General features: G+C 36.7%; 1 protein-coding gene across 1 annotated transcript; it reads left to right on the plus strand.

Moving 5' to 3' along the window:
* The first annotated feature begins 3,102 nt into the window (after positions 1 to 3,102).
* Positions 3,103 to 4,008, plus strand: LOC111162149 (olfactory receptor 10A4-like). The gene has a single exon (XM_022526338.1). It carries the CDS (start codon positions 3,103 to 3,105, stop codon positions 4,006 to 4,008), a length of 906 nt encoding a protein of 301 aa, XP_022382046.1.
* Positions 4,009 to 15,579: the final 11,571 nt, after the last annotated feature.

Genomic DNA, 15,579 nt, shown 5'->3' on the forward strand with positions numbered 1-15,579 from the left:
GTACAGTTTTTCCTCCCTCAAACTTCCCAAATGTCCTTCTCAACCCTCACCTTTACAGTCCTACTTCTTTGGGGAAACAGAAACCATTAGAAGCAAACTCCATCATCTTCCAAAATTAAATGTACCAACTTAACTACAAATCTGTCCATTTTATCTAGCCTTCTTCTTGTTAAAAAGATGAAGTGTTCCTGTCTTTGCCAAAGATTAAGCTCTCCTCTTTTGCTCTGTATCTCATACCCTTTCACTTTCTAAAAGATTTCATTCCCAAAATTTGCTCCTTATATACGTGTGCATCATCAATATCCACTCTATGTTGGATCATTTTCATTAGCATACAAAAGGTAGGGACAGTGCTCATTTCTCTACAGTTTTCATTCATTTTCTCTGTTCTCCCTCAGTCTCCACCACTCCACTGACTCTATTAGTCATATAACCAAATATGAGACTATTCTGTGTCTTCTCTTAATCTCACAACAGCTTTTGTCACAATCAACGATTCTTTTGAAACATGGCTTCTGTTATTTTATTTCCTCTTGGTTTTCATTCTACCTCACCAACTCCTCTTTTTCAATCTACTTTTCTTTTCCTATGCCCTGTCTAAGAGAAAAAAAGGTCTTAAATCTCAGTGTAAGGCATTCTTTTTTTTAAATTTTATTTTTTATAAACATATAATATATTTTTATCCCCAGGGGTACAGGTCTGTGAATCGCCAGGTTTAGTGTAAGGCATTCTTGTACATCCATAATTTCTCTGTAAGTCAGCTTGTCCATTATCAAGGATTTGGATATTATCTATATTCTGATAGTTCCTCAATTTATAATCCATTCTAGCCCTCTTCTCTGGGTTACATACTCTCAAATCCAACTCTCAGCTTCTCCTCTCCACTCTAAATTCTCATAAACATCTCAAACTTATTACCTCCAAGTTGATTTTGCATTTTCCCTAAAATTTTCCTCTACATTATCACCATCTAAGTAAATGGAACCAGTTGCTCAAGCCAGAAACTCAGGAGTTATCTTTGATATTTCACCTTTTATCACTCCTCACATCTAATTTATTAGTAACTCCTGGTATTTTTACCTCCAAAATGTGTCTTGAACCTGTCCTCTGTTCATCTTTTTTGCAACCACTTTATTCAGGATTACTGTCATCTCACTGAAATTGTCTCTTACCTGTCTCATTCTCATTCATTAAACTTTCCCTCTAATTCATTTATTTTTTTGAAGATTTTATTTATTTATTTGACAGAGAGAGAGATCACAAGTAGGCAGAGAGGCAGGCAGAGAAAGGGGGTGAAGCAGGCTCCCTGCTGAGCAGAGAGCCCGATGTGGGGCTCAATCCCAGGGCCCTGAGATCATGACCTGAGCCAAAGGCAGAGGCTTAATCCACTGAGCCACCAAGGCAATCCTCTAATTAATTTATTAAACAGAATCAAAAGTTATTTTAAGCTCCAGATTTAATTACAGTGCTGCTTTACACCCTCCAGTGAATTCCTATATTATTTATTTTTATTTAAGTAATCTCCACACCCAACATGGGGCTCAAACTCACAGCCCTGTGATCAAGAGTCGCATGCTCTTCCAACTGAGCCAGCCAGGGGCCCTCCTATAATATTTTAAAATCTATGTGCCATAGCATGGCCTACAAGGACTTAAATGATTTGGACCTTTCCTAACTTTCCCCATATGCCTTCTCCATTTCTCTGTCTCTTTGCCTTTAAAATCTATGTGCCATAGCATGGCCTACAAGGACTTAAATGATTTGGACCTTTCCTAACTTTCCCCATATGCCTTCTTCATTTCTCTGTCTCTTTGCCTTTCTGTTTATTTTTCTCTCTCTCCAATTTCTCTTCTACAATATGTTGGTTTTCTTTTTTTCAGTGTACTTCAGTTTTTCTAACACTTTAAATAATTCCCTCAAGTCCTACCTCCCTACCTTCCCTCTGCTTGGAATACTCTATTAACCCCACTCCCAACTCTTACATGACTATCTTCTCATTTTTTTGAGGTCTCAATTTTTTATGCTTTTCTTGACCACAGCAACCAAAATATCCTTCTCCCAAATACACATACATATAGCATATTTCCTATTTGGAGTCCTTATTTCTTACATTCATAGTAGACAACTTAAAATTATTTTATGGGTCTCTTCCCTTGTTTTTAGTCTTTCCTTCCCACTAAAATGTTAAGTCCATGAGACACAGAGTATTCCTAAGTTGTTAAAAAATTGACTTTTTCCTTATTTTATTCTAAGCACCTTTCAAAGATTTTCACACATAGTAGGCATTTAATATCGTTGAATGGATAAATGAATGTATTAAATACCTAATATAGACCCGTGATTGTGAAAACATAACACAGAATCAATATGCTATTCTACAGATGAGGAAACTGACTGTCAGATAAGTGATGTGACTTGTTTAAAGGCACACAGCCATTAAGTAGCAGAGCTGGAATTTGAATTCAGGTATGACTTTTTTTTTTACTATAACCATCATCTTACCATAAGGAGTTCCCTTTCATTGCACTATACCTCCTCTACTAACATTCAGAGAATTTGTTATCAAATAAGTTTTAAGGATTAGACATCCTTCAACATAATGAATTTCAACTCATGTAATTTAATTGATATGGAATTTCTAAAACAGGAAACAAATTTGATCATGGACCTTATACAATTTACACCTAAATTATTCAGAATACTCACTGCTGATGAAAACACCACTAACAGCTGTAGACACAAGGAGAATAAGATCTCCAAGGATAGAACATTTTCTCTTTGTTCTGTTTTTTTTTTTAATAAATATTGGGAAAAATGCGCCTATTTATGTCACAGTCACAGTTTCAAGGGCCTATACATTCCATATATGCTGGGGCAATTGAGGTAATGGATGAACTTTCCAAATGGCTCCTGAGGGACTGTGGTCAAATTTATTAATTAAGATTAAGAATCCTGGACTTCCAAAAAGAAGTCAATTATACTGGATATATATGATGCCGTTAAGCAGTTTGATTTTTTTTCTAAAAATAGTATTTAATCAATGGTCATTCTTTATATTTTTATTTTTAGGTCTAAGTCATGGCTAACACTGAAGAAGAAAATATGACTCAAATTACAGAATTTATCCTTTTGGGTTTTGGGGATCTCCATGGCCTTCAGTTTCTTCTTTTTGGGGTATTTCTGGTCATCTATGTGGTGACTCTCATGGGCAACATTGTAATCCTAATTGTGGTGTCAGCTGATCACTCCCTTCACACACCCATGTATTTCTTTCTTGGCCACTTTTCATTCCTAGAGATTGGCTACATCACTACCATTGAGCCCATGATGCTGAGAACATTGTTATCAGCTCATGTGCCTATTTCCTTCCCAGGCTGTGCTTGCCAGTTTTATTTTTTTGCTGCTCTGGTGGCCACTGAATGTTTCTTCCTGGCTGTAATGTCTTATGATCGCTATATAGCCATCTGTAACCCATTGCATTACTCCAGCATAATGGACTACTCGGGTTGCTTACAGCTAGCTGGTGCCTCTTGGGTGGCCGGATTTCTGGCACCCAACCTTCTTATGGTGTTCATTTTTCAGTCAAAATTCTGCACTGACAATGAAATTAACCACTTCTTCTGTGATTTGAAGCCCATCATGAAACTGGCCTGCACTGATACTCAAGTAGCTGAGATGACCTCTTTTATATGTATGTCTTTATTTGCCTTCGGCCCCTTCATGCTAACTTTAGCATCTTATACTTACATCATCTCCACCATTCTAAGGATTCCTTCTACCTCAGGGAAGCAGAGGGCCTTCTCCACCTGTTCCTCCCATCTGACAGTGGTCAGTTTGTATTATGGGATGCTGGGCATTGTCTACGGCTTCCCATTAGGGCCTCAGCATGAAGACTTATTGAAGTTGCTTTCTCTTCTGTATACAGTGCTTACCCCTGCTCTCAACCCTATTATTTATACAGTAAGGAACAAGGATGTAAAGGTAGCTCTGAGAAAACTGGTACAATGAGGAATGACTATCTCACCAAAAGAAAGTTTGATTTTTTTTTTCTAGTGGTTCTTGGCACTTTCTGAAAACCCTGACAAAGTGGAAATCTTTCTACAGTGTCAAGAATAGTTACTATGAAGTTGATGGGTTTTCCTTTGTTCCATCAAATTTCTCCACATTAATGAATAAGAAGTATGTTATGCTTTCATTTGTCGAACATTTTGTAGGTGCCAGGCACTGTGCTAAATTCTTTGCATGGATTATTGTGCTAAAATCCTCATGGGGTGCTTGGGTGGCTCGGTTGATTATGTGACTGCATTTGGCTCAGGTAATGATCCCAGGGTCCTGGAATCGAGCCCTGCATTGGGCTTACTGCTTGACGTGGTGTCTGTTTCTCCCTCTACCTCTGCCCCTCTCCCAAATCATGTTCTCTCTCTCTCTGTGTGTGTGTCTCTCTATCTCACTCACTCTTACAAATAAATAAATAAAATCCTTTTAAAAAAATCAATCCTCACAGCAACACTGTGAGGTAGCTACTGTTATTATCCCCATTTTACATATATCACAACTGAGTCCCACAGATTAATTCACTTGGTCAAAACCATCCAGCCAAACAGTAATAATACCAGAATATGAATTTGAACCCAAGTTCTGCTTGACACCAAACCCATGATCTTTTCACTAATTCAAGGGAGCCCAGAATCTTGGACTGCCTAAAATGTTTTTTTGGACCATAGAAGACATTACTACAGATGACTTTTCTTAGGGAAACATGAGTTAGATGTGAAGTGAGAAGTGGAAAAGTAATGTAATGCAATCTAAATCTAAATCTGTCTCTTTTTCCCACCTAAAGTCTCAATAAAAATGCATGAAATAAAAATGTCATGAGATTAAAATTTATTTTAGTTTTTCATTTCAGGATATTTTTTAAAATAAAAGATTTAAATAAACCTAACTGGTTCCATAAATTAAATCACATCCGCACAATGGAATACAATACACCCATAAACAAACAAAAGTAGCATAAAAGAATGAGTCAACTCTGCATGTGCTAATATAGAAAGATCTCAATGATATATTGTAAGTACAAAAAGCAAGGTATAGTGCAGTGTGTATGGTATGACATTATTTGTGTAACAGTAGGCAGAAGAAATAATAGTTACACTTAATTGTAGATGCATAGACTATTCTAGGAAGGTGCATATGAATTCAGCAGTATCAGTTGCTTCTTGGAAGAGAAATTAAATGGAGAGGAAGTGCACTTTTTGAGGTGGGAATCATGTAAATTACTGAAAAGTCATCAAAGTTTAACAAATCATTGTAAATTATACAAAAAAATGTTAAACAACACACTTTTATATATTGGCATGGAAGCACCTCTAGACATGCAGGAGGCATCTCTTCTCTCACAGGTAAGTTTTACACTCTCTAAGGGCAATGACCTTGTCATTACTACTGTATTCCCCACAGTGTCCTAAGTACCAAAAAAGTGTGAACATCATCGGGGTTTAATTTAACATTTGTTACTATCATCCAAGATAGGGGGACTCAACATCCACTGAGTGTGCAATTCCTAACATCGTAATGTATTTCTCTCTCTATAATGGAAAAACAAAGGGGGGAAATTATAAGCTGTGTATCTAATGTTCTTCTCATTCTTCTATGGCAGTGCGACCATAAAGGCTGGCAAGGATTTAGGCATGAAATGATAATGGTTTTCTAGGCTCTTACTTACACTGTCTCCAGAGTGATCTTCCTGCAGTGAAAATTTGTTCACATCCCTCCTGCTTTTGATCAGTGACCACCATAAAGATCCTTAATTAAGAATAGAATAAAGGTCTCATACTCTTTATAACTCCATGACTTTTCACATGATGCTTCTCCTTTTACTTCTGTCTCACCTCTTCTGGGTTTCTTCTCTCATTTTCACCTTTCAAGCCCAAGTCAAATATCAAAGGTCAAGTGTTGCAAATTCTGTGAAACATACCCAGATCCTTCACCACCCCTCTAAATTTAGGCCATCTTTTCCCTATGTTACTAAATCACTTTTCATATATTTTAGCATTGATTATATGATACAGTAATTCTTTGCATATGTATCTTTCTCTCCATTTAATCAGTTCCTTAAAGACAAAGAGTATGTACTATTTATTTCTGTCTCTACCCTACTTTCACCTCCAACTCTTCCCAGAACCTAGAATGGGGCCTGACATATAATAAGTATTCAAATAAACATTCAAAAATAAATATGATTATTAAATGATGTGACTAAACTCACACAATTAATTAGGGGTGGTCATACCTTTGTTTGACTCCTGATAAATTGTTCTGGTATTATATAATGCTGATATTTATCCTACATGGTAGATGTTCACCTGCCTAAAATGTGACCTATATTATGTCTTAAGGATTCCTCTAGTTCTTGCAACTGGAGATTTATCTTGGGGCAAATTTGGCGGTAGAATTTGTGGTAAGGAATGGAGAATCTTGAACATTTCCTCTAGGATCAGAGACCAGCATTGCCTTGAATCTTTGGAAAATCAGCTAAATTATTCATTTATTCATATTTCAAACACATTTGTTAAATATAAATTTAACATCAATCTGTTAAATATAAATTTAAATATAAACTTAACATACCAATATGTTAAGTAGAAATTTAAATGTAAACACCCATTATGTATATGTAACACTGTTAGGGGCACAAAAAGAGTATGAATTTACCTTGAAAACTCTTTAGTCTAACCATTGGACCACCAGCCCCAGACATATAGCCTGCACCCAGTAAATAGTTGTTCAATTAAACTAGGCCAAGGGAAGATTTGAGTGGCCTGAATTTCTGGGAATGGGACTGGCCTCTGTTGAGAAGAAAATCAATTTCTAATACCATGTTCCTAAATCTGGAGTCATAGGTCTTGGACATTTGTAAGTTGTAGAATACATTGAAAGAAAAAAGAAATGTGAAGAAGAGGAGGAGTTATCTTCACCTGGAAATTTTAAGAATCATTGCCTCTTCCACAACACCAGCTGCCATCTGCCAATGGAAAGGCAACATATCCATGGAGAATGGCAATTAGAGCTAATGGGTTTCTTCTTTTTAATACCTGCAATAGGGCCCCATTGAGATCAGGGAAGGAGATCTATTAAAGGCAAGCTGTTCTCTGCATATCACTTAATTCAAAGTAGTTAAGGAGGCTGATTATATGCCATGTTCTCCAAGGATAACTGAAGCACAAAATGGTGGTTTGTGTAAGTTTAGGGACTTGATTCTTCTTCTTTTTTTTTAAGATTTCATTTATTTATTTGACAGAGAGAGAGATCACAATTAGACAGAGAGGCAGGCAGAGAGAGAGAGGGAGAAGCAGGCTCCCTGCCGAGCAGAGAGCCTGATGTGGGGCTCAATCCCAGGACCCTGAAATCATGACCTGAACCGAAGGCAGAGGCTTAACACACTGAGCCACCCAGGCGCCCCTAGGGACTTGATTCTTAAACCAGAATACACATAAGAAATCCTTTGAGATCAAAAGCTTCTGCACAGCAAAGGAAATAGTCAATAAAACAAAGAGGCAACCCATGGAATGGGAGATGATATTCACAAATGACGGTACAGACAGAAGGCTGATATACAAGATCTATAAAGAACTCCTCAAACTCAACACCAAAAAAACAGATAATAATGTCAAAAAATGGGCAGAAGACATGAACAGACACTTCTCCAATGAAAACATACAAATGGCTAACAGACACATGAAAAAATGTTCATCATCACTAGCCATCAGGGAAGATTCAAATCAAAACCACATTGAGATACCACCTTACACCAGTTAGAATGGCCAAAATTGACAAGACAGTAAACAACAAGAGTTGGAGAGGATGTGGAGAAAGGGCAACCCTCTTACACTGTTGGTGGGAATGCAAGTTGGTGCAGCCAATTTGGAAAACAGTGGGGGAAATTCCTTAAGAAATCAAAAATAGAGCTTCCCTATGATCCTGCAATTTCACTATTAGGTATTTACCCCAAAGATACAGATATAGTGAAAAGAAGGGCCATCTGTACCCCAATGTTCATAGCAGCAATGGCCACAGTTGCCAAACTGTGGAAAGAACCAAGATGTCCTTCAACAGATGAATGGATAAAGAAGATGTGGTCCATATACACTATGGAGTATTATGCCTCCATCAGAAAGGATGAATACCCAACTTTTGTAGCAACATGGACGGGACTGGAAGAGATTATGCTGAGTGAAATAAGTCAAGCAGAGAGAGTCAATTATCATATGGTTTTGCTTATTTGTGGAGTATAAGGAATAACATGGAGGACATGGGGAGATGGAGAGGAGAAGTGAGTTGGGGGAAACTGGAGGGAGAGACAATGAGAGACTGTGGATTCTGAGAAACAAACTGAGGGTTTTGGAGGGAAGGAGGGTGGGGTTTTGGGTGAGCCTGGTGGTGGGTATTATGGAGGGCATGTATTGCATGGAGCATTGGGTGTGGTGCATAAACAATGAATTCTGGAACACTGAAAAGAAATTAAAAATAAATAAATAAAAATTTTTAAAAAAGAAATCCTTTGAGGAAAACCTGAATTCAGAGTATGAAAGCAATGCCTTGAGAAAGGGTAAATAGTTTTGCACAGGACACAATTCAACTTGGCCTGTACGAAGACAGGCATCTGGATAAAAGTGAGAAATTCAGGTAAATATTCAGTTTTAGGAGCAGTGCATATGCAAAATTTTTAGGTAACTCTTTGTTTTTTCACTATGTGAAAAAAATTACAGTCGTTGGTTATGCTTAGAGAGTGGGCTCACCACTCAGGCAGACTAGCTTGTGAATTCTAGTTCTCTGACCATAGATAAGTAAATTAGCCTTGCCGATCTTTAAAACACTCATCTGTAAAATGGAAATACTATGTCTATCTTACCTCACTAGACTGTTTTGAGGATTAAAAGAGATAATGCGCGTAAAACCCTTGCAATTAAGAGATATTCAATACGTGTTAATTATTTTGTTACTAGCTATGATGATGATGATAATGATGATGCTGTCATTGGGCCCTTTCCTGCTTTGATATAGTAAAGAAGTATGGAGTAAGGAGGTATCTAATTACTATACAGTAGTCTGACAGCTGAAAAGAGAAGCTAGAGGTCAAGCTTCTGAGGCGTCTCAGCTTTACCAGAGCATCAGTTTACGATTATCTCTGGCAAGTAAAACACAAGCTATTTCATGTATTAGCTGACTGAGCAGCTTTTGGAAGTTTTTAATTCTGCTGTCCAACATCTGGCTTTTAATGGCAGCCCAAGCAATAAGACCAGACTAGCTCCACCTTATTTTTTTTGCCAAAACCATATTTCTTTCTTTCCTTGTTTGTCTTACTAAAATCTTTCTGAGAACAAGTAAAGTGCAGAGAAACAAAGGGGATGCTAACAAAAGGTATAAATAGGAAAAATAGTCAGCGGTAGTGTAACTGTGTTGCATGGTAACAGATGGTAGCTACACTGGTGGTGAGCACAGCATAATGTATAGAGCTGTTGATTCACTCTGTTGCACACTCGAAACTAATGTAATAGCATGTGTCAACTATACTCAGAAAGTGCGGTACCTGATAGGAAAGGAAAACAGGCTAAGGGGGAATGGATCTGTTAAACCACTAAAAGTTTGATCACAACTTCATCATATGTTGTTATTCTATGTTCTCTGGTCACATATGGGATGCTCTTTCAGTTTCTTGAATCTGTAAATTCTTTTCTGCTTCAGAATGTTTGCATATGCTATTTTCTCTGCCTAAAATGTTCTCACTGAAAACCGATATAGTTAGCTCTTTCTTATCCTCTATACTCTCTAATTTGACATCAAAAAGACAATGTCTGGTCACACCATCTAAATTAACTTCCTTCCAATACCATCACTTCCAACTAGTTAGGCTCTATTTCAATGTATCATTATTTTTCTTAGCAGCTAGGAAAGTGGTAATAATGTCATCATTTATATACTTCATTGAGTGAAGGGAAAGGTGTGTTGAAGGTTAGGCTGGAGCAGGGTTTTCTTTTAATATGAATCTATCCTCTTAAAGACAGCTATGCAGATGACTGTATTAGTCATTTAATAGGATCAGGGGCAGACAGGAGGATGTGTGTGTGTGTTGAATTCAGTCATTTTCCCTTACCTTGTGATCCACTTGCCCCTGGAGTTCCAGATAGTAAGATTTAGAACCCATTTCTTCCCCTATGTTGCCACTATTAGCCAAGCTTTTCTCCCCTGTTCCCACCCGAAATCCCTGGGGGTGACAGGGAGTACTCAGTGAGGTTGGCAGAAGGCTGCATGAGAGAGGGCAGGCTCTTGATAGGCACTTCCAGTTGAAAGAACAGTATAAGTGGCAGCCAGAAATAGTTATTAAGTGAAAAGACCCCAGATTTTATCTTCTAAGGATAACAAGTGCTTGATGAAGGTGATGATTAACGCCAACTCCATATCCACACTGTTGACGTTGATACAGATGAGGGATACACAAGAGCTGAGAAACTCAGGAAAGAAACTAAGAATGTAGTTTAACTGTGTGGAAGTAATTCTAATTACAGGCATTCATGTGAACTGTTTACAATTTATACCTAATTGCCACCCAGCACAATAACAATTATGGATATAATTAAATGTGTCAGATTAATTTTCTTATAAATTTTTATTATAACAGCAAATTCTATATGTGTATATCCTGTCTTCATAATTTATTGCTCAGATTGCTCACAGTTTAGGAAAAAATGAGAGAGAACATTGGCTAGGAAGCCAAGAGTAGGGAAGTTACAGATGTGGCTGCCTGGGGTTGAATATTTACTACGGGTAATGCACAAAGTGGATAATCAACAAATGCATAAATCCCTGCAGCTTCACTACACCAGAGCTAACTGGTGCTTCCCTACTCTGCTTCCTAAATTTCTTTCATGTTACAGTCCCCTTCTCACTTGGGCCTCTGACCTCTGACAAATACGTGTGCCCTTACACCTGCACTCTGGCCCCTTCCCCTTCCACCTCCTCAAAGCCTGTTTCCCTGCCCATCATTTCATTAGGTCTTCAATCTCTTTTTCTTTTTTACCATGCAAATAGTAGGCACTCAATAAATGTTTGTTGGAATTTCCTTCAGACACAAATGGGACATCCTCTCTCTTTCTCTTTAACACACACACACACACACACACACACACACACACACAACTGTCCCTGCTATTTCTCCAGCTACCATCATTTTCTCTCCTTCTTCTAATTTAACCTTGTACTTATTGTACATTTTATGTACCCAATTAGGTTAGAAATTCATTGAGAGAAAGGGGTTTCTGTTTTATTATTTTCTGATTTCTTAACACAGTTTGAAATGCTCAAAAAATGCTGAATGATCCTCACTCATGGATCTTCACAGATTGATTATTCTGTAGAAGGATGGGGATGTCTAGCACTTTCTTCTCCAGCTTTCTTTTAGAGAGCCTGAGTAAGATAATAGAAAGCGTGTGTCTTTGGCATCAGACTTCACTTCCACTCTAGGCTCTGCCACTCAGTGATTAAGAGAACTTGGGCACCTTACTTCATCTTTCTGAGGTCTAATTACCTCATCCCAAAAATGGGGATAGTAATAGTACCTATCTTACAGGGTTGTTGTGAGGATGAAATGACAAGCTGATGAAAAGAGCCTGACACACACTAGTAATGATTCTTCTCAGGCAGAAACTTTCTGCTCCAGTGGTTCACTCACACTGATGATTTGTTCCTTCTACTTTGGTAATAATTGCTTATTATCCATATTCACCTTGCCTTCTTAGCACTAGATCAGTAGTTCTCATTCCAATGAGACCTAATACTCCCTCTTGATAACAAATATTTTGTGACTCCCACTTCACTATACTGAAATGAAGTTCATAGATAATATAACCAACCTACATATATAACTTCAAAAAAAATCAATATTAGTGACCTAACTGAAATATTAATGAGAAATGAAATGAAAGTAATTTATCATATGGTTTCACTTACTTGTGGAGCATAAGGAATAACACGGAGGGCAATGGGAGAAGAAGAGGAGAAGTGAGTTGGGGGAAATCAGAGGGAAAGATGAAGCATGAGGGACTGTGGATTCTGAGAAACAAACTGAGGATTTTGGAGGGGAGGCCGGTGGGGAGATGGGTGAGGCTGGTGGTGGATATTAAGGAGGGCACGTATTGCATGGAGCACTGGGTGTGGTGCATAAACAATGAATCTTGGAACACTGAAAAAATAAAATATATAAAATAAGATTTTTAAAAAGTAATTTATAATAAAATGATATTTATTTCAATACATAAATGCAAGGGCATGACTACATCAGACAACATAATGAAATACATGATTGCACCAACTTAAAATGAATAAGTTTTATTTAAGGAAAGCAAGAGGATTGGGAGTCATTACAAATAAGAAAGGAAAAGATAAATAACAGGAAAACGGTATGATAAAAACTACTGTTGAGATAAGACAAAATTCAGATAATTATAAACAGTTTTTCTTAGCTATATTATTAAGATTAACTGCAATATTGTGAAAACTGTGTGGGATACAGGATAACTGTTTATTATATAGCATTATCCCATGAATTTCAGAGCTAGCATCACTGGCCTCCATCCTCTAAATGTCAGTAGCATCTCCCAAACATTGTGACAACCATAATATCCCCACAATTTTCCAAACACATCCTGATAGATGGAACTCCCTTAGTTAAGAACCAGTTCTGTAGAAATGCCAAGTAAGGAAAAAGCATATCTGGCAGGGGGTATGGAACTTGCTTTCCTAGGATGTGGGAATCTCCATGGGTTGGAGTTCCTTGTCTTTGCAATGTGACCTCTTTGGGATTCTGAGACATGATGTCAAAATCCTGATAGTGGTATCAAACAGCTACAGTCTTTGCTCCCTTATGTGCTAATCTAGTCCTACTTTATCCTTTTGAAAATCTGCTACCAATTCAGCACTGTCTTATGGAATCTGCCCATTATTTTGTCACATGAAGTTATTTCTTTCTCAAGAGAGGTCAACCAAGCCACACATACCAGTAGCCTGGTAACAACTGAACGTCACCCAATAGCCGTAATGTCTTTGGCTACCACTTAAGTTTCTACCAATTTCAAATACTCTCATCTCCGGCCACTTTGACACCAAACCTTTGACATCCTGTTAGTAAACATTTCATGGCTTATGTGTTTTCTTAATTCCAACTTGACCATTTTTTTGGTGTCAAATATTTATTTTAATTTGTTTTAATAGTAATATGTCGAAAATGTACTCTGTTTTAATAAAGTGATGATACTGAGCATTATTTCTTGATGTTTTATGATTATTGCTCAATTAAAATCATTTAGTAACTGTTTTCACAAAATTTTATTATAAAATTCTTCATAATTTTCAGAACAATGTTGAACATATTTTAAGATGAACACCTAAATTAAAATTCCACAACATAAATTCTATCATTAACATTTTACTATACTTCCTTTATCAGATATGCATCAGACTCCCTCTGCATCCGGCAACCCAACTTATTGCTTGACACAGTGCAAGGAAAATTGCAAACATCAATACACTCATTTCTAAATCCTTCAGAGTGTATATCATTAATTAGAGTTAAATATTTGCTTATAGATTTTCTTTTGACATAAATTTTGTATACAATGAAGTGCAAAAGCCTTAAATCCACATTTGAAGAGTTTTTACAAATGCATATATGTGTGCGACTTCAATAACTTTCAAAATATAAAACATTACCATTACCCCAGAATTCTCTCATTCCCTAACCCTGTCACTCTTTGTCTGATCCCTCCCGAGGCAACATTGTTCTGATTTTTTTCCTATAATAGGTTAATCATGTCATCTCTGGAACTTCATATGCATGTATTAAGACAGAAAGTACTTTTGTATCTGATTTTTTTTCCACACAAAATAGTGGTTTTTATTTTTCATTATCTTTTTAAAGATTTATTTATTTGAGAGAGAGGGATAGAGAGAGAGACAATGCATGAGTGGTGGGAGAGAGGCAGAGGGAGAGGGCGAGAGAGACCATTACCATGATCAAGAAGTGGAATATTATAAGAACACTGGAAACTCCCAGTAGGTCCCCTCTCAATTATGACCTCTTCATTTCATGAGATTTATTCTTTCATTTCATGTATTCTTTTTTTCACTTTGATTTTTAATATTTTGTTAAAGAGTTTGGTACATATATTTATGGGGAATATTTATCTGTACTTCTCATTTATTTATACTGTGATTGCAGGTTTTGGTTTTAGAGTTAAGTTCGCCTCATAAAATGAGTTTGGATGTGCGCCTTCTTCTATTATGTGAAAGTGTTTGTATAGATATCATTCCTTAATGTTTTGATAGGATTCACAATGAAATCAAGTGTCCCTGGAGTTTCATTGTAGAGAGGCTTTTGAGACTTCAAGTTTTAAGATAGATTTAGGACTATTGAAATTTTCATCTATCAGGTTCAACTTCAGTTTTGTTAAGTTCTATTACACTCTGCCAAATTTATTGGCATAAAGTTATTTATAATATCTTCTTAGTATCTTTCTTTTCACAGTTTTGTTGAAGTTCAATTTATATACCCTAAAATTCACTCAATGTATGTGAAACAATTAAATTATTTCATTATATTTATACAGTTGAACAGTTGTGCTACCATTATGATAATTCAGTTTTAGAATATTTTTATCCCCCTGAAAACTGAGGTCCCTTGTGTTCATTATAATCTTACCTGTTTTATATAATCCTAAAATTATTGTTAACCCTAATCTTAGAGAACCACTGATCAGCTTTCTGTCTCTAAAAATTTACCTTTTTACTAGGTTTTTCATATGAATAGAATCATATGTATGTAGTGTCTCTGTATTGCTTCTTTCATTTAACATATTATTGAAATTAATCCAGGTTATAACATGAATCAGTAATTCATTGTTTAAACTGCAAAAAAATATTCCATTGTATGTATAAACTACATTATTTTTACCCATTCACCAAATGACATATACTAGTAATGTTGCCAGTTTTGGCCTATTTAGTGAACAATGTTATTATGAACATTGCTGTACATACTTTGAGTATATGATTTTTAATTTCTCTTGGATAGATGCCTATGAGTGGAATTGCTTAGTCACATTGTAAGTTTAAGCTAAATACAAAAGAAATTGCCATATTGCTTATTTCACATGCTCCTTGCTGAGCATGGAGCCTGACATGGGGCTCTATCCCACAACCCTGAGATCATGAGCTATCCAGGCATCCCCAAAATAATGTGTTTTAAATTTTTTTATTCTGTTCAGTTAGCCAATGTATAGAACATCATTAGTTTTTTATAAAGTTCTCAAGGATTCATTACTTGCATATAACACCCAGTCCTCATCACAACATATGCCCTTCTTAATACCCATCACCTGGCTACCCCATGCCCTCACCCCCTCTCCTCTGAAACCCTCAGTTTGTTTCCCAGAGTCTCTCATGGTATGTCTCCCTTGCTGATTTCTTCCCATTAAGTTTTCCCTCCCTTCATCTATGGTCCTTTGTGCTATTCCTTATGTTCCACATATG

This window comes from Enhydra lutris, unplaced genomic scaffold, assembly GCF_002288905.1.
Source record: "Enhydra lutris kenyoni isolate GAN:26980312 unplaced genomic scaffold, ASM228890v2 scaffoldscaffold89, whole genome shotgun sequence".
NCBI lineage: Eukaryota > Metazoa > Chordata > Mammalia > Carnivora > Mustelidae > Enhydra > Enhydra lutris.